Raw genomic sequence first — 21,200 nt, 5'->3', positions numbered from 1 at the left:
AAGCACGCGTGGTGTGTTGGGGATTTAGAGATTGGAGGCCTCTGCGTTTGTGTGGCAAGGGGTTTTAGCTTAGATTGTGTTTGTCTGAAGTGGCTGGGTGGTGCTGGGAGTTCGCTGATGAAGGCACCTCAACTCCCCTCCTTGGGCACCGTCACCAGCACAGCCTTATAGCAGAAGCCCCAGAGGGGAAAATGAGGGATCAGTCACGCAAACCACGGGTTTTCCAAGGCACTTCCTTTATTTAGCAACCTTAATGACCAAAGGAAGAGAAAGAGCAAGTTTGACATGAAGTACATCTTCGAAATTCTCCCCACCCCTCCGGGCTTTTTTCTCTTAAGATTCAACCGCTAGCATGTGTCCTGTTGGCTAAGAAAAGCCGTTTCCAAGAAAAACATCTGTGAAGTCACCCCAAATGAGAGAGGGGTTTCCGAGATCCCAGACGCAGTGGAGGCCACAGGAGTAAAAAAAAAAGAACAAAGAGATCGATTCAGGGATGCCCCAACTGGCGGGCTGGTGAGAAAGGAGGGTGCGGGAGTTCGGAGAGAAGGCGTTGGGGGAGGTTTTCCGAGGGCTCCCAGGTCTCTTCTTTCGGGCCACGGAAGGCCGGCCCGGGCACCTGAGGGCCGAGCACAGCAGGCAGCCTCTGCGGAGATCAGGGCCGCAGCTTCAGTGCCTGCTGGTGCCAGCCCGAGTGCTTGCTCGGCCTCTGCTGCCCTGCAGGCTCGAGCGCCTTCCGACGGCGGTATAGGCCTTGCTGCGCGGCTAGGACTGCTGGACTAGGCGCCGGCGCTGGGAGGTTTTGCGCAGGAGCCTCCTGAAGTCGTAGGGGTTGGCTGCTGCCCCTCTCTCCTCCTCCTTCTCCACCTCCTCCTCCTCGGGGCTCTCCGCCGCCCAGCACCTGCAAGCGAAACCCAGGGCCCGAGTGTCAACCGCACCATATTGAGCAGCGCGTCCCCACCTACCCCGAGTTAGGCGGGTCCTCTTCTCACGTTCCGCCAACCGCGGACGTTTAGGAAAGGCACAACTGAAATGCCTGGATAATGGCCAAACGTATCTGCGATAATTCTCAGCAAGTTTTCAAAACTCCTCTAAGCTGAGGAGCAGAGAGGCTGGTGGAGCCTGGTGATGGTGTTTAGATACGTGCTAAGTAAAGCTTCAGAAGGTGCAGTTTGGAAAGGTGAGTTTGGATTGCAATAATTCACAACCAAAAACCAAATATTTATTTTAATACCTTAATTTTAACACACTTTGGTCAAACAGAAAAAACTCAAATTGCCCAAATAGACACTCAATATTTTCCATTTTAAAACTGCTCAGATGTTTCTTTAAAAAATGCTCGCTCAAAATATGACCAACTGCTCTGGTAGTGGCACCAAGAGCTACGGGCCCTGTCGGCTTTTTCAGTGTTTTAGTGTTTTGAATGAGGTTGCTGGGCTAAGTTTCTGAACCAGCAAGCAACCCCTGCCAGTGTTTACCTTTAGATTCTGCAGCTTGTCTGGGAAGTGGGGTATTCCCTAAAAATGCAACTACACAGATTCATTCACTCCTCACTCATTCATTCATTCACTGAGCACCTGCTAAGCACCAGCCACCAGTGTAAGTGACGGGTGAGCAGGAGTCCTTGCTGTCATGGAGTTTATAGTCTAGTGCAGGAGAGACCCACGGACAACTTGAAAACACCAGGTGGTGAGAGGTGCTGCACAGAAAAGTAAAGCTGGGTAATGGGGAAAGAGTGGTGTGTGTGTGTGCATGTGTGTGTGTACAGGCAATTTCATACAGGGTGATTGGAAAGGCCTCTCTGATAAGGTGATATATGAAGAGAGACCTGAAGGAAGAGAGTGAGTAAGCCATGCAGATCTCGTGGGGAAGGGCAGTACTTCCAGGAGGATAGATCAAGCAATGTAAAGGCCGCAAGACTAGGGTATACACATTGTGTTCAAGGAACAGCAAGGAGACCACTGTGGCTTGAAAAGAGTAAGCAAGAGGGGGAAGGAGCAAGAGATGAGAGAAGGAGGAATGAGGATAGAGCATTCAGATAATTTAGTGTTCAGATAATTTGGGACCACCTCAAGGACTTGACTTCTACTTACAGTGAGATAAACACTGAAAGGTTCTGTGCAGAGGAATCACGCATAACAGGATCTGTCTGCCAGGATGAAAGCAGGAAGGCCTGTTAAGAGATTCTGTAGTAATCCAAGCAAGACTGATAGTGGCTTACACTAGGCTTGTGGAGGAGGAGGTGAGAACTGGCCAGATTCTGGTCATACTTGGAAGTAGAACTGAAAGGGTTGGCTCACTGATGGATTAAATTGGGGTGTGAAAGAGAAGAACCAAGAATGTCCCCAAGGCTTCTGGCTTAAACAACTGGAAGGATACTGTCATTTAATAAGATGGCAAATACTGCAGAGAAGCATAATTTTTGCAGTGGGATAAAGATTTTAGTTTTGGTTATGCTAAGTTAGAGATATTTATTAGATATTCAAGAGGATATCAAATATATGAGTCATGGCAAGGCTAGATATTTCAGTTCACAAATTTTAAGTACAAAGACAATTTCCTTCCTTCCTCCCTCCTTCCCTTCCTTCCTTCCTTCCTTCCTTCCTTCCTTCCTTCCTTCCTTCCTTCCTTCCTCCCTCCCTTCCTCCCTTCCTCCCTTCCTCCCTTTCTTCCCTTCCTCTCTTCTCTCTCTCTCACTCTGTCACCCAGGCTAAAGTGAAGTGGTACAATAACAGCCTCACTGCAGTCTCAACCTCCAAAGCTCAACTGATCCTCCAGCCTCAGCTTCCTGAGTAGCTGGGACTACAGGTGTGAGCCACTATGCCTGGATACATTTTTTGTTTTTATGTTTTTGTAGAGACAGGATCCCACTAATGCTACCCAGGTTGGTCTTGAACTTCTGGGCTCAAGTGATCCTCCTGTCTTAGCCTTCCAAAGTGCTGGGATGACAAGCATGACCCACAGTGCCAGGCCAGGAATTTTAAGTACACAGACAATATTTAAGGTCATGAGAGTGCATGTTGATAAAGCAAAGGACTGGTACACTCCATTATTGAGAGATCAGTGAAATGAGAAAAGTCAGCAGGGAGAATGAGAAATAGCAGCCAGTAAGGCAAGAGGCAAACCAAGAGAAGTGCTGTCCTGAAGGCCAATGAATGAAGTACTTAAAGAAAAAATGAGTAACATAGGTGTAAAATCACCGAGCATGGCAAAACGGAGGTCACTGTTGACCTTGGCAGAGGCAATTTCAGTGTCGTGCTGGGAGAGGAAACCTGAGTGAAGCGGCTCAAAAGAATAGGAAGAAAGAATGTGCACGAGGTAGTATCATTACTCTTTCACGTTTTATTTATTTACTATACTGAAGAGCAGAAAAAGTGGGTGGTTGTAAAGGGGGGATTGGGTCAAGGGTGTATTTTATGATGGATCTGAATGCATCATGTTCACTAATTGCCAGAAATGATTTGGTAAAGAGAACAAACATTCAAGGTGCAGAAGACAGAGGGGATAATTGCAGGACAATGCCCTTGAGTCAGTGATAGGACTTGAATTTAGTGCACAAAGGGAAGGTTTCACTTTAGCTAGGAGGGTGGAAAGGTCATCCATAATATCCTGAGGGAAGTAGATGGGTAAGTGGTAGGATAGATTCAGCATGTGTCTGTTATCTGCTACTGCTATAAAAGAAGGTTGTCAGCTGGGAGCCAGGAAGTTTGAAGGGTTTGAGGAGAGAGGAGGAAGTTTGAAAGAATGGACCGGGAAAGTGGCATAAAGGATTTTTAGGGAAATGTAATATTGCAAAGTAACTAAGGGCCTGCCTAAGGTGTGGTCATAATTTTAAGTGGGATTAAATTGTTCTGATTTTACTCAGCATTGAAGTTTACCAGTTGAATATAATTGAAGGAGAGAGGGCAAGGCCATTGGAAATATATGCAAATGAATGAAAATAATGATGAAAGGAGAGGTCTAGAACGTGGCCTGCAGATGGAATATGCTTTTATTCTGGTCCATTCTGAATAGGGAATTAAAAGGCAAAGAAAAAGAAAAAGACCTTTGGCAAGGTCTTTCAGGACACCCTGAGCCCAGTGGATACTTGACAGGGAAGGTCAAGTAGCATCATGATGGGTACTGAAGGAGCAGATCATCCTCTTTTGAGTTACTGACTTGAATTTTCATACCTATTCAGCTTATTTCTGTTGTAAGAATATTAAATGTCAACTATCTGCCAGGTATACCACACACATTATTTCTAATTCTAAGGAAAACTCTGCAAGGCCTTAGATTCTTGTTATTCTCAATTTGCAGATGAGAAAACAGACTGATCCTAGTTGCTATGGCTAGTAAGAAATGGAGTGCAGATTCAAACCCAGGTCTATAGGTCTCAAATCTTATGCTTTCCTCCTTGTATCCTTTTGCCTCTTTTTTTTGTTCATGCTTCTTTCACAATTCTTCTGTCTCTTAAATGAGGCACTTGTGTTCCATCTTATTTTCCCCTTTTCATCCTCCATTGATCTTTTTGCCATAATTAAAACCTGCTTATGCCCTAAACACCCCACATCTCTCACCACTGCCCAACAGAGACCCCACTAGGTCCCATCTTCAGAGGAGACAAGCAGATGTCAGCCTCTTGTTGTCCTCTTTTTCTCTAGTGCCATTCTCTGATCACCGATTGCCTGCCGTCAGCTTTCATTCATTTAGTCCATGAGAACAATGAACTATCAACAACAACAAAATCAAGAAAACAATCTCACAGTAGCTACAAAAAATACTTAGGAATAAATTTAACCAAGGAGGTAAAATACCTATACACTGAAAAGTATAAAACACTGATGAATGAAACTGCAGATGACACAAATAAGTGGAAAGATATTCCCTGTTCATAGATCAGAATAATTAATATTGGTAAAATGCTCATACTACCCAAAAGCAATCTACAGATTCAATGGAATCTCTATCGAAATTCCAATGACAGTCTTCACAAATATAGGAAAATCAATCCTAAAATTTATATAGAACCACAGAAGGCCCCAAATAGTCAAAGCTATCTTGAGCAAAAAGAAGAAATCTGGGAGACATCACACTACCTGATTTCAAACTGTATTAAAAAGCTATAGTAAGTAAAACAGCATGGTACTGGCATAAGAACAGATGCATAGACCAATGGAACAGAATAGAGAGCCCAGAAATAAATCCAACATTTACAGTCATTTGATTTTCAACAAAGATGCCAGAAACACACAATGGGGAAAGGACAGTCTCTTCAATAAATGGTGTTGGAAAAACTGCATGTCCACATGCAGACGAATGAAATTAGATTGTTATCTCACTTACAAAAAGCAATCTCACACACAAAAATCAATCCCAAATGGATTAAAGACTTAAACATAAAACATGAAACTGCAAAACTACTACAAGAAAATATAGGGGCTAGCTCATGTGATGCTGCCTATAAAGAGAAAAGAAAAGAAACAAATTATAAGGGAAAAGCTCCATCACATTCGTCTGGGCAATGACTGTGATCTCAAAAGCACTAGCAACAAAAGCAAAAAATAGACAAATGGGATTATATCAAACTAAAAAGCTTCTGCACAGCAGAGGAAACATTCAAGAGAATGAAGAAACAATCATTTAAATGTGAGAAAATATTTGCAAACTATATATCTAAAAAGTGGTTAATATCCAAAATATAGAAGCAACTGATACAACTTAGAAAAAAAAACCCAAACAGAAAACAACCCTCAAATAACCCAATTAAATAATGGGCAAAAGACCCAAATAAACATTTCTGAAAAGAAGACTGAGAAATGGTCAACACGTATATGAAAAAATGCTCAATATCACTAATCATAGGGGAAATGCAAATTACAAACACAATGAGATATCATCTCACACCTGTTAGGATGGTTACTATAAAAAAGATGAAAGGTTACAAATGTCGGCAAAGGTGGGGAGAAAAGGGAAACTCTTGCACATCATTGGTGGGAATGTCAACTAGTACAGCCACTATGGAAAAGAGTATGGCAGTTCCTCAAAAAATTAAAAACAGGCTGGGCGCGGTGGCTTACACCTGTAATCTCAGCACTTTGGGAGGCCAAGGTGGGCAGATCACCCGAGGTCAGGAGTTTGAGACCAGCCTGGCCAACATGGCGAAACCCCATCTCTACTAAAAATACAAAAATTAGATGGCTGTGGTGGCAGGCACCTGTAATCCCAGGTACTTGGGAGGCTGAGGCAGAAGAATCACTTGAACCTGGGAGGTGGAGGTTGCAGTGAGCTGAGATCATGCCATTGAACTTCAGCCTGGGTGACAAAGCGAGACTGTGTCTCAAAATAAATAAATAAATAAATAAGAAAATAAAAAAAAATACGATCCTACCTCTGGGCATATATCCAAAGGAAATGAAATCAGTATGTTAAAAAGAGATCTGGGCTGGGCGCTGTGGCTCACGCCTGTAATCCTAGCACTGTGGGAGGCCGAAGCGGGTGGATCAATTGAGGTCAGGAGTTCGAGACCAGCCTGGCCAACATGGTGAAACCGTGTCTCTACCAAAAATATAAAAATTAGCCGGGCATGGTGGCACGTGCCTGTAATCCCAGCTACTCAGGAGGCTGAGGCAGAAGAATTGCTTGAACCTGGGAGGCAGAGCTTGCAGTGAACCGAGATTGCGCCACTGTACTCCAGCCTGGATGACAGAGCGAGACTCACTCAAAAAAAAAAAAAAGAAAAAAGAAAAAAAAAAGATCTGCACTCAGCTGTTCATTGCAACATTATTCACAAGAGTCAAGATATGGAATCAACTTAAGAGTCCATCAATGGATGAATGGATAATGAACATGTGGTATATGTACACAATGGAACACCCTTCCACCTTAGAAAAGAAGGAAATCCTGCCATTTGTAACAACATGAATGAACCTGGAGGACAGAGTGCTAGGTGAAAGAAGTCAGGTGCAGAAAGACAAATATAGCGTGATCTCACTTATATGTGGAAACCAAGAAAAAAAGACAAGCACACAGATCAGTGAGTAGAATAGTGTTTAGCAGAGGACTGGTCGGGTGACTGGGGAGAGATCAGTCAAAGGATACAAAATGTCAGTTAGACAGGAGGAATGAATTCAAGAGATCTATTGTACAACATGGTGACTATAGTTAATAACAATGTATTGTGTACTTGAAAACTGCTGAGGGTAGATTTTAAGTGTTTTCACCATAAAAAAGATAGCTAAGTGAGGTAATTCATATGTTAATTAGCATGATCAAGCCATTCCACAATGTACACATATCTTAAAACATGTTCTTTACCATAAGTTTACACACGTTTTATTTGTCAATTAAAAAAATCACAAGGCACTCAATTCACCATTGCTGTTGTCTCTTACTCCCAGACTTACACCTTCTTTCTTGGGCAATGCCAATACTTAGTGCGCGTATATACACAAAACGATATTGTTTGTGCTCTGACATCTTCTGACATGTAGTTTAATCTCAAATTTCTCCAGTTGTTTCAATAGCAGTATTCTGCTGTTCGGTTTTTGTTTTCTATTTTAAATTCAGAATACTGTCAAGGCTGTTTTGTCTCTGTAATCTTCCTTAGTTTAGAAAAAAAACCTTATCTGAGTTACCTTGTTCAGTTTTGTTATATCAGTATACTTTTCCTCTAGCATCAAGCTCTTGGATGTAAGGATCACATCTTATGCACTATTCTATCCACCCCTTCTTCAAATGCCCAGCATGATCTTTTGCATAGGATGGAAATACTGAGTAATGGTTAAGGCCGTCAACTCTAAACTTAGAAAGCCCTGTGTTCAAATTCTGGCTCCATGAACTTATCATCTAGGTGACTCTTTGTAGTCACTGAACTTTGTAGACTTAGCCTCCTCATCTATAAAATGGGGCAATAACAGTAACTGCCTTATGTGGTTGCTGTGAGGATTAAATGAGACAATAGCGTAGTGCCTAGCACAAAGAGGCAGTCAACAATGCTAGCTGCTAGCATTTATTCCAGTGGATACTAAATACACACCCATAGACATCACTTAGTCTATATCAGGAGTATTTCAGGGATAGAATGCTTTCATAGCAGACGTGTGTCTGCCTGTGGGGGGAAGGGGAAGGATACACTGGAGAAGGGGCAGAGTGAGCTTTTAAAATGGGAAGCAGGTAAGTCAGTGAAAAGCAAATGGGCATGGAGTGAACATCTGGGATTTTAGTTCACTAACTCAATGTGTGACCTTGGGCAAATCACTTAATCTTTCTGGCATTTGGTGTTCTTCTGTACAGAGCTCTGCGGTTAAACTAGAACATCTCTAAGCTCCAACATGTTACAGTTCTGGATCCCAAGATGGAAGAGCACATCTTTTGGAGGCAAAGGGCAAATATCATAGTTCAGGTGGAAATTCTTTTGCAGATATGGAAATGAAGCTTAAAGAGGTCAGCCAACATGAGCAAGGTCATTCAACAACTAAGCAGCAGGATCAGGAACCAAACCTAAGACCATGTGACTCTAAAACTTCTTTTCTTAACCACCATGTCACGCTGTAAAATGGGTGAGGATTCTGAGGGCCTTAGGCTCACAGGATATTCATTTAGAATTCTGGATGAACAGCTTTTTGTTTTCCGTCATTACTCCCATTTTTCATATGCCATGTTTGTTTTATTATGTACCCTGATCTCAAAACTCCACACATATTTTGGGAGGAAGGAGAAAAAAATTCCCAAAGTATGAAATAAGCTACAAAATAATTTACTTAATGTCAGAAAGTTGGTGGCAAGGTGAGAATTCAAGCCAAAATATGCATTTTTCTATGAATCTTTCTCTCAAATGTTTTTGGGTCTGACATCATTGATTCTGAGAAATTAACAAGCATAATTAAGAAACCAATGAGTAATTAAAATTACATTGGTTGAGCTCGAATATAGATTTTGGATATGATATATTGCTTACAATCAGATGACCATATAATAATTTATCATCCAAACTGAAGTACTTTTATTAAATAACAGGAGTTTTTGTTAATAATTACATCAAGAAAACAGGTATAAACGCAGTTTTTGCTAGAAAAATGGAGGTGTCTGATTACCCTACCATAACACTGTACATGACGTTACTTTTAAACACCATTGTCACTCAAAAGATGCAATATTCAGTAAGAGTGCTTTGTCATTCATCTATATATAAAGTGAAATATCTTAAGAAATGAAATTGTGAGTATAAAACTGTAAATGCTGTACTTTAAAGTTTAGCTTTTTACCTTTCATTAGCCTTAATACATTGATTCTGGAGTTCTTGCTGTGGTCTTCGTTCTCTTAAACTAGGGCTATGTTCCTTTGGTCCAGAACGACTGGGCAAAAATTCCTTATAATAGAAATCTTCCAAATCTAATAATTTTCCCTGACTGTAAATGAACACATAAACACACCATTGTATCAATCTAATTTTCTACTCACTTAAACTTATAGGATACTTGTTTTTTCTTTTTCTTTACTATAATTTAGGAGTAACATACACATGTCAGTAGAAATGGAAGGTCTTGAAACATGGGAAAAACAGTATATCCCATAAGTAAAAAGAAAAACCTTCATATCTTACCTTGAATAGAACATTAGCTGTGGGAGCACATTTTCCTGGTTCTGTTGCACTGAACTTGGCACCAAACTAGAGGTTACTATAATAGCCAGTGATTGCAGTGTTTCGGTTTGGCCAGTCTAGATTAGCAGTCACTACTGTCCTTTAGGCCATTATCAGAAAAGCTCACCTTTGTGTACTAACACTCAGCATTTTCAAATTTTATCAGCCCTCAGTACATTGATACACATATGATCTTAACTTACCTCCTTCATGAGTAACATTCTGTCCTCTCTCTATTCTTTGTTCTTTAGTGGATTAATTTCTGTGCTAGATTTTAACACCCACACGTGACATACACATAAGGGTGCATCCTTGCCCATGTTAATTCTTGGTTCTACTCAGGGCACAGTCTGGTTCCTACGGTGCTCAGTATCTGTAGTCTGACGGGACTTCCTAAGAGGTAAACAAGTAGGACTGAAAAAACCTCCAGGTGCTACAGTGCTTCCAGGAAAACACACTTTTCAAATTACAGATACTAATTTAAAAAGGACTTTCAGAATGTCACTGATTCAGAAATGAAGAACTGTGTTCACTCACGCTGAATAGAAATGCTCTTGTTTGTTCCTGGCACTCACTGTCTGGAAATTGGTTGACGTGAACATTAATTAAAACAGTGATATAGTATTAAAAGAGTAAAATATCAGCGGGAAATATAAGAAAAGGAGAATAATGTGAATTTAAGTGTGCTATACTTGCAGGTAACATGAACCTTATCTTCTTAACAAATCCATAAAAATTACAAGCAGCAAGATTCAGCATGTGTAGAAGGAGAAAAAGCAAAAAGGAGTTTGGGGAAAGAAAATTCATGAATACAGGCATGTTCAAATTGCCCAAGCCAAACCATTCCATGGAACAAGAAAAGCAAATGATTGGGAGGGTACAATTCATTTAAAACATATTTAAGTTCTTAGTGCTATGCTGGCTCAACAGATTTCCAATAGGCAGGATCTTGTAAATTATATATAAATCACATATTTGTAACGTAAATGTATTAAGTGCACATTACTTTCCAAATCTATCCATATAAAATAGGTGATTTTTTTGTTTTTTTTAGACGGAGTCTCCCTCAGTCGCCCGGGCTGGAGTGCAGTGGCGCGATCTCGGCTCACTGCAAGCTCCATCTCCCGGGTTCAAGCCATTTTCCTGCCTCAGCCTCTGGAGTAGCTGGGACTACGGGTGCCCGCCACTACGACTGGCAATTTTTTTTTTTTGTATTTTTAGTAGAGATGGGTTTCACTGCGTTGGCCAGGATGGTCTCGATCTCCTGACCTCGTGATCCGCCCGTCTCGACCTCCCAATGTGCTGGAATTACAGGCGTGAGCCACCTCACCCGGCCTAAAATAGGTGATTTTAAATTATAATTTGGACACATGGATTTTTGTTTGAATAAGATGACTGATTGAAATCGAGAAGTAATAATTACCTGTTTTTCCTTGGTCTTCGTTTGTCTTCTTGGATTGACTTCTAAAGGAAAGAAGAATTCAAAAGACCTATATAATATTATGATCTTAATATAATTGATATATTACTATAATCTTAATATGTAAATACATTTACTTTTAAAAGATTAAGTTAGAAATAAGCAAGTAGATACAATATTTTAAAAATTTAAAGAAATATAATTACTCAAGTTTTATTAATTATAAATTTCTGGTTATTTTTTACCACACCTAAACTGAAATGAATCTTTGCATTCCATATGAAAAATGTATTTCCCACACAGAGATCAATATAGACAAGGTTACATAAGATCTATTTACTACAAACGGGAGCAACTGTAAAATTTCTGGGAAGCCCATTTCTCTACTACAAATGCAGTTGCGATGGAAGCAGGTTAATTAAGCTGCTTTGAATGTCTTGCTTCTTTGTCTGCAGGTAAAACAGATGGGTGAATATGGAGGGCAGGTGCAATAGTCCGCAAAAAGAATGGAATTGTGACTTCATAAACCTATAGAAGCCCATTTACGACATAAACGTAGCAGCACAGATGATATACGTTTTCATTTGTACAGTGTTTTCATAGTTGAGAACTTTATGTATCAAGGTCAGAACAAATTAAGATCTACAAGTATGGAAATAATTAGATATATTTTAACTGATACTTCAATTTGAACATTAACAAAATGGTCCTTTGTATATAAGTTTCACGTTATATACAAACCAGTACTATCTTTTGCACTGTAGCATTAGTGATGCGTTTTTATGTGTGTGCTACTTCAATATATTTGAGCTCATATATTTACATGTTGCCACAGCATATTTGTCTTTTAGGCTGAGAAAGCAGACACCATACTCACCTTGAACAAACTGAAGATATTATAATTGTGGAAAAGCAGGTATCAGGTTGGCTGGTACCACAAAAGTGTTGTATAACAAAAATGGCAATTAATAACGATTTATAAATACTGAGGTTTCCCCCAGTATTTTTAGAGACATAGTAAGTCATGTTTTATTTTTTCAGGATTTATCATTTGTTGTACTCTAAAATAGTAGATGAGTGGAACAGTTCATGGTTTCTTCTATTCTTATTGGTTGGCATTTTAACAGGTGGATGAGGTAGAAGTGAGTGCTTCCTTGTATCAAGTCTGGGAGGAGACCATTCAGGAAATAATGTAAGGGCAGGATATCAATTACATTCCTGTTCTCCCGTTTCCTATCACTTCACATTCTTGATCCAATGCCCTAGGCTAAGAGGTGCTTACAAATAAATTACATTGCCCACATAGGAACAGAGGCCACTAGCAGTTCAGTTAATGATCTCTGGGATTCAGGTGGTGTTTGTTGTGGTGGTTGTTGCTGTTTTAACATCACTTCGGTAGTAGTTTCCTACAGAGGTCCTGCCTCCTTCATCCATTCCCTGAAAAAAAGCCCCTTTGTTCTAAGTAACAATTGTCTATAGTTCAAAGTTATGTTTAAGTGATGGCAGTACGTTGAATGAGAGGGATGCCCCTTTATACAACCAAGAATCAAATAATGTTCTGCCCTTGAATTCTCAGGCTGGTGAGGATCCTATTTATACTAGATCAGTACTTCCCTCTGAGATATCGTGTATATAAGTTGGTTCTCAGTTACAGGAATTCCTAGGACATATTGTCCAGACTTCTTTCACTCTTGCCTGTGTTAGAATATTCTTTTTTTTTTTTTTTTTTTTTTTGAGACAGGATCTCCCTCTGTGACCCAGGCTGGAGTGCAGCAGTGCAATCTCGGCTCACTGCAACTTCTGCCTCCTGGGCTTAAGTGATCCTCCCACCTTAGCCATCCTTGTAGCTGGGACTATAGTCATGACCCATCACGCCCGGGTAATTTTTGTATTTTTTGTGGTGACAAGGTTTCGCTATGTTCCCCAGGCTGGTCTCAAACTCCTAAGCTCAAGTGATCCACCCACCTCGGCCTCTGCAAGTGCTGGGATTACAGGTGTGAGCCACTACATGTGGCCTTGTGTTAGAATATTCTCATGAAATGTGAGTCAATAATATATTTTTCCAAAAATTATTTAAGATGGCTCATAATAGAATCATTATACAATCAAAGTAATAAAGTAGAAATTGTAAATGAGAAACAAAGGAGGCAAAGGAAGTAGGTGCATTAAGATGGAGGCTTACATTTGTCTCTTAGTTTCCTAACAGCTGGGGCTAAAAGGGGAGCATGATGCAATAACCCCTACCCTTTGTCATGAAAAGGGAAGCATACCACTCCTCAAAGGTGAGGACTTTATAAGAAATTTATTACACGGACTTTATAGCGGGGACGTTTTTTGCTAAGATGTACAATGTTTTCAATTATAGTTTTGAAATTACAAATTAAAAACTTGAAATTTGAAATGAAAATAAAGAAGGAAATGTCCCATCGCAGTTTCTTATAGAACCAGTGTAGAGAAAAGAAAGAAAGAGGAGACAAACATGACTCACGTAGATTTTCTGGCTTGGGTGTTTCTTGAGGCCTTTAAAAGAGTAGTGTCTTAGCTCTGAAGACTTTGAAGAACCTATTCCTTAATCAGGCACATTGCACTCCCCCTCCAGCCCCACCCGACATAAAGAAATATGTTTTATGACAAAAACGTTAAAATTCATATCCATTACATCATGGTGAGCACAATCTTACTTTCCTTTTGGTAATACACTACCAACTTCTTTATTAAGATGGATGAAGAAGGAGCTAAAACGTTGAAGTCAGGAAGAAAAAGACTTTGGAGTGGCCAAACTAGCTACTGCTGTAGTTCAGGGAAAGTACTGGAAAGAATAATAAAATTGGAAGGGATCTCTGATAAGATTGTGTTTGATTATTCATTTTTTTTGAGGAACCTTGGCCGTGAGTCATTTTTGCTGATGCTGCACGGCTTTGAGTGTTAGCCCAGGCAGTACAACAGACCATGCGCACTCCACTAATGCTCTCCACCACAGGCACGCTTCTGCGGCTTGGCTCACTCTTATTTTGCACACAGCAGCAGCATTTCCTGGACGTAAGAGATAAAGAGCATCAAGTCATAGGAAAGAGGCAATACTGATGTTAAGGCCGCCAGAATCACCATTGTAAGAAGTGACATCCAAGGAGAAAAAAAAAAAAACCAAAAAACTATAAAAATAGCCAAACAACTGAAAGCAGAGATGTTTGTGCTGGGCAAATGTAAAGGAAATAATTTTCTACAACTCAACAGCCCCTGAGAGTACTGTACTACAGGGGTCTATTATTTAACAGTCTTCTAGTTATGATGTTAGCTGCACAGTGTTCTCAGGACAATGGCTGTAACAGTGAGCAAAGGCCTCCATAGAGCTTCTAGTTTAGAGGGGGAAGTTACACAGAAGATAAGTAGATAAATAAATATTTGTAAATGCAATTAAGAGGCCTGGGTGTGGTGGCTCACGCCTGTAATTCCAGAACTTTGGGAGGCCGAGGCAGGCAGATCACCTGAGGTCAGGAGGTCGAGACCAGCCTGGCCAACATGGTGAAATCCCAGCTTTACTAAAAATACAAAAAATTTAGGGGGGCAAGACAGTGGGTGCCTGTAATCCCAGCTACTTGGGAGGCTAAGGCAGGAGAATCGCTTGAACCTGGGAGGCGGAAGTTGCAGTGAGCTGAGATCAGGCCACTGCATTCCAGCCTGGGCAACAAAGTGAGACAACAACAAAAAAATGCAAAATTCACTGGAGAAAAATGAAGCAGGCCAGTGATAGACAGTGAGATTGGGTGCTGCCTTAGCCACTGCAGTCAGGGATCCTCTCTGAGAAGTATAGATCCAAATGAAACCAAACCAATAGCCCCATAGACTGTTCTTTTTGATAAACATAGAAACTAACCCTTCTGGTCTTAAAGCTTGAAACTTTTATTTGTTTTATCTGAGTTCCTTCCTCAGGAAATAACCTTTAGGCTCCTCAGAAAAAGAACTGAAACTCACCACAACACTGCACTCATTCACCATGATTGCTTCCTTGCCCCTCCCCAGTTCTTGTTTTCTTAAACGTTGTTACATTTCCTCTCTGCTATATAAATCCCTGGCGTTAGTCAGTAAGGGAGATGGATTTGAGACTGAGCTCGCAGCTCTTGGGCTGTAGCACCTGATTAAGGCCTTCTTCTTTGGCAATATTCCCTTCAGTGATTGGCTTTCTGTGCGGCGTGCAGCCGGACCTCAGCCAAACTCTTGGTGTTTCAGTAACATGAATCAAGTACAAACATTTTGAATAGTGCTACAATAAAAGTTCACAATAATGTATTGTATATTTCAAAATAACTAAAACAGTGGAATTGGGATGTCCCTAACACAAAGAAATAAATGCTTAAGATGATGGATACTCCAGTTACCCTGATTGATCATTACACATTGTATGCTTGTATTGAAATACCACATGTATTCCATAAACATGTACAACTAGTATGTATCCATAAAAATGAAAAATAAAACATTAAAAAAGTAAAAAAACATTTTCATTCACTGAAGTGACCCTGGGTCATCAAGAAAGGGTTTAAAATAGACAGTATATTTTAGAAAGACTTTCATGAAAACCATTTAGAGTTACAGAAAGTGTTTGGTGGTTAAAGGGAGTGGGACCTCATTACAGCCACACTTTTCACTATGTGTAATGCCTCAAATCCTGGGAAGGGCCAGATAAATAGGAACACATGGTATCTTTTCACTTATAATAACATACTCCTTTTCTGTTTTATTTTTCATTGAAGCCATAGATTTCAAAGTCAGAGTTATAAAAAAGGATCCTATTCCCGAATAACTTAGGATGTATGGAAATATAGTCACTTAAAAATAACAGTGTGATGACAAAGTAAGTTTCTTGGGGATGGAACTCATTTATGAGGCTCAGAATTTGCTCCACAGTTCTCACTGGTTGTTAGTAATAAATGTTTCACTTCTGTTAAGGTCTTTTACAATTTCTCATACTGGGAACAGTATCTGCTGTTGAAGCCATCACAATCACTTGTCATTTCAGTTGCACTTAATAAAGACCATTGAGTATCATTTACTACATAAACTCAGGGTTAATAGGGAATGTTTGGTAATTTCTAATCTTGTTTCTGATGTTCTATTTAACTGCATAAACAAATGTCAGAGTATCTGCTGCTTTTTAAATTATTTGAGCAGCACAGAAAAAAATCAATTTCATTTCATAATCGGCTTCCTATAAAGTGACTGTCAAAGGCAGGTATCTGGAATTTTAGATTTTTCTCAATTTACTCCTATTTGCTTTTCATTCTTTTATTTCATTTCTCTCATTTGTACAACACATGTTTATTGCATGCCTGCTATGTGTCAGGTTGAATGCAATAGGCAAACTCCTTGACCTCGTGGAAGCCACACCAATCCCTCTTTAGCATGATAAAGTGTCATAAAAGGGAAGTATGGGCTTCTTAGGGAGGATATTGGAAGAGCTCTCTTGGGATTTGGGAGTGACAAGAAGGTTTCCTGAAGAAAAAGACATCTAGGCTGAGGGTGTTTTGATCATGAAAGATGAGAAGAGAAAGAGGATGTGGTTTTAGGCTGAGAAAAGGGCACGTCCAGGGACAAATGTTCGTGGACAATTTGAAGTGGAGAGTGCAGGTTACTGGGGAGGAAGGGCTGGAGTGGAGAGTTTGGAGGGGTGAATGAATGAATATCAAGCACGGAAGCTGGACAGGGTGAGCAGGGCCCAGATTTTGACAGGCCTTCATATCTTAGGACAGTGGGAAGTAATAGAAAAGTTCCATCAATGGGAGGATAGTATAATTGGATATTAATTTTAGAAATACAGCTCTGGCTACAGTGTGGAAAATATATGAATTAGAAGGGGAAAAACGAGACCAAGCGACCAGTAAGAGGAGTGACTCAGAAATACTGACAAGACACGCTGGCCTGGAAGAGGGTATTAGCACAGAGCATGGAGAGAAATAGAAACTCGAGATATTTGGATTTTGATTTTTGAATACAGAAGATGAGAGCAAGGGAGAAGTCAAGGTAATAGTCAGATTACTGGCTTGTAAAATTAGTTGAGTATTCATAAAAGACCACATATTGTGTGATTCTATTTATAGGAAATGTCCAGAATAGGCAAATCTACAGAAACAGAAAACTAGATTGGTGATTGCCTAGGGCTTGGGGCAGGGGGGTGGGAGTGGGAAGTGACTTCTAATGGGGCTCTTTTTAAGGTGATGAAAATGTTGTAAATTGATTGTGATTAAATTATTGTACTAAAAACCATTTAATGTATATTAAGGTGGGTGAATTGTATGGCATGAGATTTATATCTCAACAAAGCTGTGAGTGTGTGCGCCCATGTATGGATGTGTATGTGTGTGTATATATCTCTATATATGTATACATGGATGCCTGTATGTATCCATGTAGAATATGCAAAACGAACATTAGGTAGTTTGATATTTGAGGCTGGAGCTACAGAGAGAGCTAAGCCAGCGATACAGATTCAGAAATCAGCAGTCAGTGAGGTCGTAGTAGCTAATGGAATTGTCTAAAGGAAACGAGAGGGGAAGAGAATGGGTTTCCACAGGCAACCCTCTGTGGAAACCGAAAATAAATCACTAGAGAGAAGGGAAAGAACTAGAGAAGACTGGCTAACTTGGAGGTCAAATATGAGCTTCATTTTCTGCCTGTGAGGTGGGAGACTTATTTCCAACTGATTCTCTGGGTTTCGACACATCCTCTGGGTTCTCCAGGGCATAGGGGAGTGCTGCTTTCTCACTGTGGCAGTGCGGAGTGGAAGAGTGAATATATATTGCAAATGGAGGGACCGGCCAGTGGGTGCAACAGGCCTCAGGAGCACGAGAGAATGCAGCTCACCAGCAGAGTTTCAAGCAGTTCACTATGGCTCAAGGACAAGAGGAGGGCAAGAAAAGAGGCTGAAGAGCAGTCGTGAGTCGCAGGAAGAAGGCCTTGGAAGGAATTAGGACCTCATCCTGAAGGAGTTGCTGAGCCATTAAAGGAAAATTAAGGGAGGAGCATGCTCAGAGGTACAGTTTAGAGACATTTTCAGGGGCAGGCTGGAGAGGATGCAGTTAAGACAGTTATGTGGTACCTGAAATACTCCAGAGTGGGAAATGATGATAGTCTGAAATATGGAAATCGCTGTGAGGTTGGGGGGGGGGGGGGAATGAGTTGGAATAAGCTTTTGCAGGTAGAAGTCACAGTTTAGAGCCACTGATGGATCACAGGTATGAGAGAGAGGACAAAAGCCAGAATGACTCCCAGGTTCTTGGTTTAGGAGACCATATGGATGACAGTGGCATTCATGGAGAACAGGAACATGAGAAGAAGGTCAGGCTATCAGGGGCGATGCCAAAGAGTCCTCATGCTGTTAGTGAGCAGGAGCTGTGGGGTCAGAAGACCTCAATAAAATGAATGGCCCGGCAGCTAAGGCATGCTTATCTGTGTCTTGGAATCCTGACCTGAGAGATATGGATAATACGTTCAGGGCTATTTCCAGGATTAGCTATCACAGTGGATGTGAACAAGCCTTATTCTAGGCCTGGAATTTGAAAGATGCTTAATAAATGCCTGTTTCTCCCCTTCTTTTGTTTTCTTCTAGTTTCACCATAACCCACCCATTTACACCAGGGCCCCTCTCTAGAGAGCTCCTGCTATGATGGGTTTCTCTTTCTGAGTTGATATTTTCATATCAGTTCATATTAACGGACTAGCAGAGAAAGTTTCAAGGAGGACGTGGTAGGTACTACTATGGGAGAGGCTGCAATGTGAGGAAGAAGGGCTGGAGGAGATCAAAGTGCCTAGATCCCCAGCCAGCGAGGGGACTGAAGAGGAGACCAAGGCCTCTCTTTCCTGCCAGGCCTTCCTTTGTGCCTGGCCTAATCTAGCCACAGTTTTCACACTGGCCATTAGTAGATGTGATGGCTCCCATCTGATAGTAAGAGTGAGCCACTTACATGTAGTAGATAATAGTATGTGGAGTCTTCAGGGTTATTTAATGTTTTGGGTTTCCGGGGTCGTCTTGGGGGTCTCAATATTTTTGGCTCCTCTCCTTTAGAGATACCTATAAGAAAGGTGATCATAAACAAGTATTCAATTACAAAGACTATTATCAAGTGATGTTTTCCTTTTGGGGTAAATAAGAAATTATATACCTATGACTGAGGCTAAGGCTGGAGAAAAAGGAAATACTTTTGCTGCACAACCAGCCCTTATCCTACTCCTTACCATGTGCTTTCTTCTAGTTGTCTGGTGGTCTAGGACTTTGAGAGACAAGGGGAAGAAAACAAGAGGAAGAAAAAGAAAAACAATGCAGCCGGGTGCAGTGGCTCACGCCTGTATCCCAGCACTTTGGGAGGCCGAAGCGGGCAGATGACTTGAGGTCAGGAGTTCAAGACCAACCTGGCCAACATGATGAAACCCCATCTCTACTAAAAATACAAAAAAATTAGTCGGGCGTGGTGGCGGGCACCTGTAATCCCAGCTACTTGGTAGGCTGAGGCAGGAGAATCGCTTGAACCTGGGAGGCAGAGGTTGCAATGAGCTGAGACTGTACCACTGCATTCCAGCCTGGGTGACAAGAACAAAACTGTCAAAAAAAAAAAAAAAAAAAAGAGAGAGAGAAAGACAAAAGAAAGAAAGAAAGAGAAAGAAGAAAGAAAAGGAAGGAAGAAAGGAAGGAAGGAAGGAAGGAAGGAAGGAAAAGAATAGTTTGGTCATGTGGAATTGAGTAGAGCAGTTCAGAGGATGGATGACGTCAGGGGTCAAAGCTGCCAGAAAAACAATTTAGAAAGCAATGTTATGCTTACAGAACCTCTTCTGCCCTTCCCTCCCCCGTGTGTCAGCCTCACGTGGTGACCCATCTACCCAAGCACTGCGTGATCTTCATTTTTAAGGGCCGCCTCATATGTTATGGCTGCAAATGAAGAGACTGCTCATTTGCAGAGCTGACTCTTTCTCAAAAGCCTAATCTGTTCTTTCTCCAAAATTTAGAACCTCAAACCAGTAGCATTTTTAGATTTGACATTAAAAGAGTGACCAAGAAAGAATAAATTTTGTCATCTTTTCCTACTCTTTCTGTTAATATAGCCAAAATCTCAAACCTGGAACAACACTGTCAGAGCTTCTGGTGATCTGTACACTTGGATGTTCATGTTCATTACAAGTGGCTTTATATTTACAGAGCTAACAGACCTCACTAAATATTTCTATTTTTTTCATGATTCTTGACAACTCCATCCACAGACTCTGTTTGTGCAAGAATGTCTGCTCGACAGATAGATCAGGATAGAAGTGTGAGTTGGGTATGGCACTTATTGGAAAGCTTCATTCAATACACCTGAACATATATTTTTAGGTAGGACTTTAAAAGCAGTAGTAGCTCATTCTTGCATACAGTAAAGGGGCAGTGATGATTCCTAATCCCCAGATGTTGAAATACACAGAGAAACAGAGCTGTCCCAAACTACACTAATCAAATAGAAGAATATTTATGTTTATTATATGTAAACAACTGTGACTGGCAAGTGTAAATCAGCTTCAACCAATGGTGAAAGACTCATAGATGTCTAACTTTCTAGTTCCCTGACCAGCCCACTAGGTGAAGATACTGATCACAGCAGCATTCATATTCTGACATTATCCAGCTCATTCATTCCAAAAGGTATGAGAAATTTCTGGGTGACAAAGGGGATCAGCTAATCGGGGGTACTTCATAGAGGTGTAGTGCATGGAACAATGCTCCTCAGAGAAACCTCAGCAATCATACATTGCTATCCTTTTATGAATAAAACAAAAAGAGATATATGTCAATGAGACCATGTTATTACAGATTAGTAATAGACAAAGCATTTGTCTGACCCATCCCTGGAGGTTCATCTCCCATTCTCTCTCTCCCTTCCTCAAGGAATAGACGGGAGGAGGTGGAGGGAGTCCAAATATCTGAGTCATTTCTGGATCCATCTTAGACTGTCACAGGCACGAGGAAAGATGGTAAGGCCTGAATTGTTGCCACCACCATAAATAGTGGTCTTTTATTTTTTCCTTCTCATTATCCTCTCTCCCAGTGCTGATTATTAAATAGATTCTATTGGCTCTTGCAAAGTTTTATCATTTCAAAATGCATTTGTCATATCCATTTATATTACTCATTTGAATCTG

General features: G+C 40.8%; 1 protein-coding gene across 7 annotated transcripts in view; it reads right to left on the bottom strand.

The window, feature by feature from the left end:
- Positions 1-206: 206 nt before the first annotated feature.
- The window catches only part of MYO3A (myosin IIIA), a 261,924-nt gene continuing 240,930 nt past the window's right edge, over positions 207-21,200 (bottom strand). The window contains exons 32-35 of one of the 7 annotated variants that reach the window (XM_008002560.3): positions 18,998-19,104; positions 11,043-11,083; positions 9,243-9,386; positions 207-898 (exon numbers count right to left, since the gene is read on the bottom strand). In XM_008002560.3, coding sequence (XP_008000751.3) covers positions 763-898; positions 9,243-9,386; positions 11,043-11,083; positions 18,998-19,104 — 428 coding nt within the window. In that variant the 3' untranslated portion in view covers positions 207-762. Of the gene's footprint in view, positions 899-2,090; positions 2,147-9,242; positions 9,387-11,042; positions 11,084-18,997; positions 19,105-21,200 lie in introns of those variants that run through there. The other 6 variants (XM_008002561.3, XM_073018804.1, XM_008002567.3 and 3 more) reach the window with 6 other exon arrangements.

The sequence above is a fragment of the Chlorocebus sabaeus genome, chromosome 9, assembly GCF_047675955.1.
Source record: "Chlorocebus sabaeus isolate Y175 chromosome 9, mChlSab1.0.hap1, whole genome shotgun sequence".
Taxonomy (NCBI): domain Eukaryota; kingdom Metazoa; phylum Chordata; class Mammalia; order Primates; family Cercopithecidae; genus Chlorocebus; species Chlorocebus sabaeus.
The sequence above is the reverse complement of the archived record's forward strand: the minus strand, read 5'-3'. Positions and strand labels throughout refer to the sequence as shown.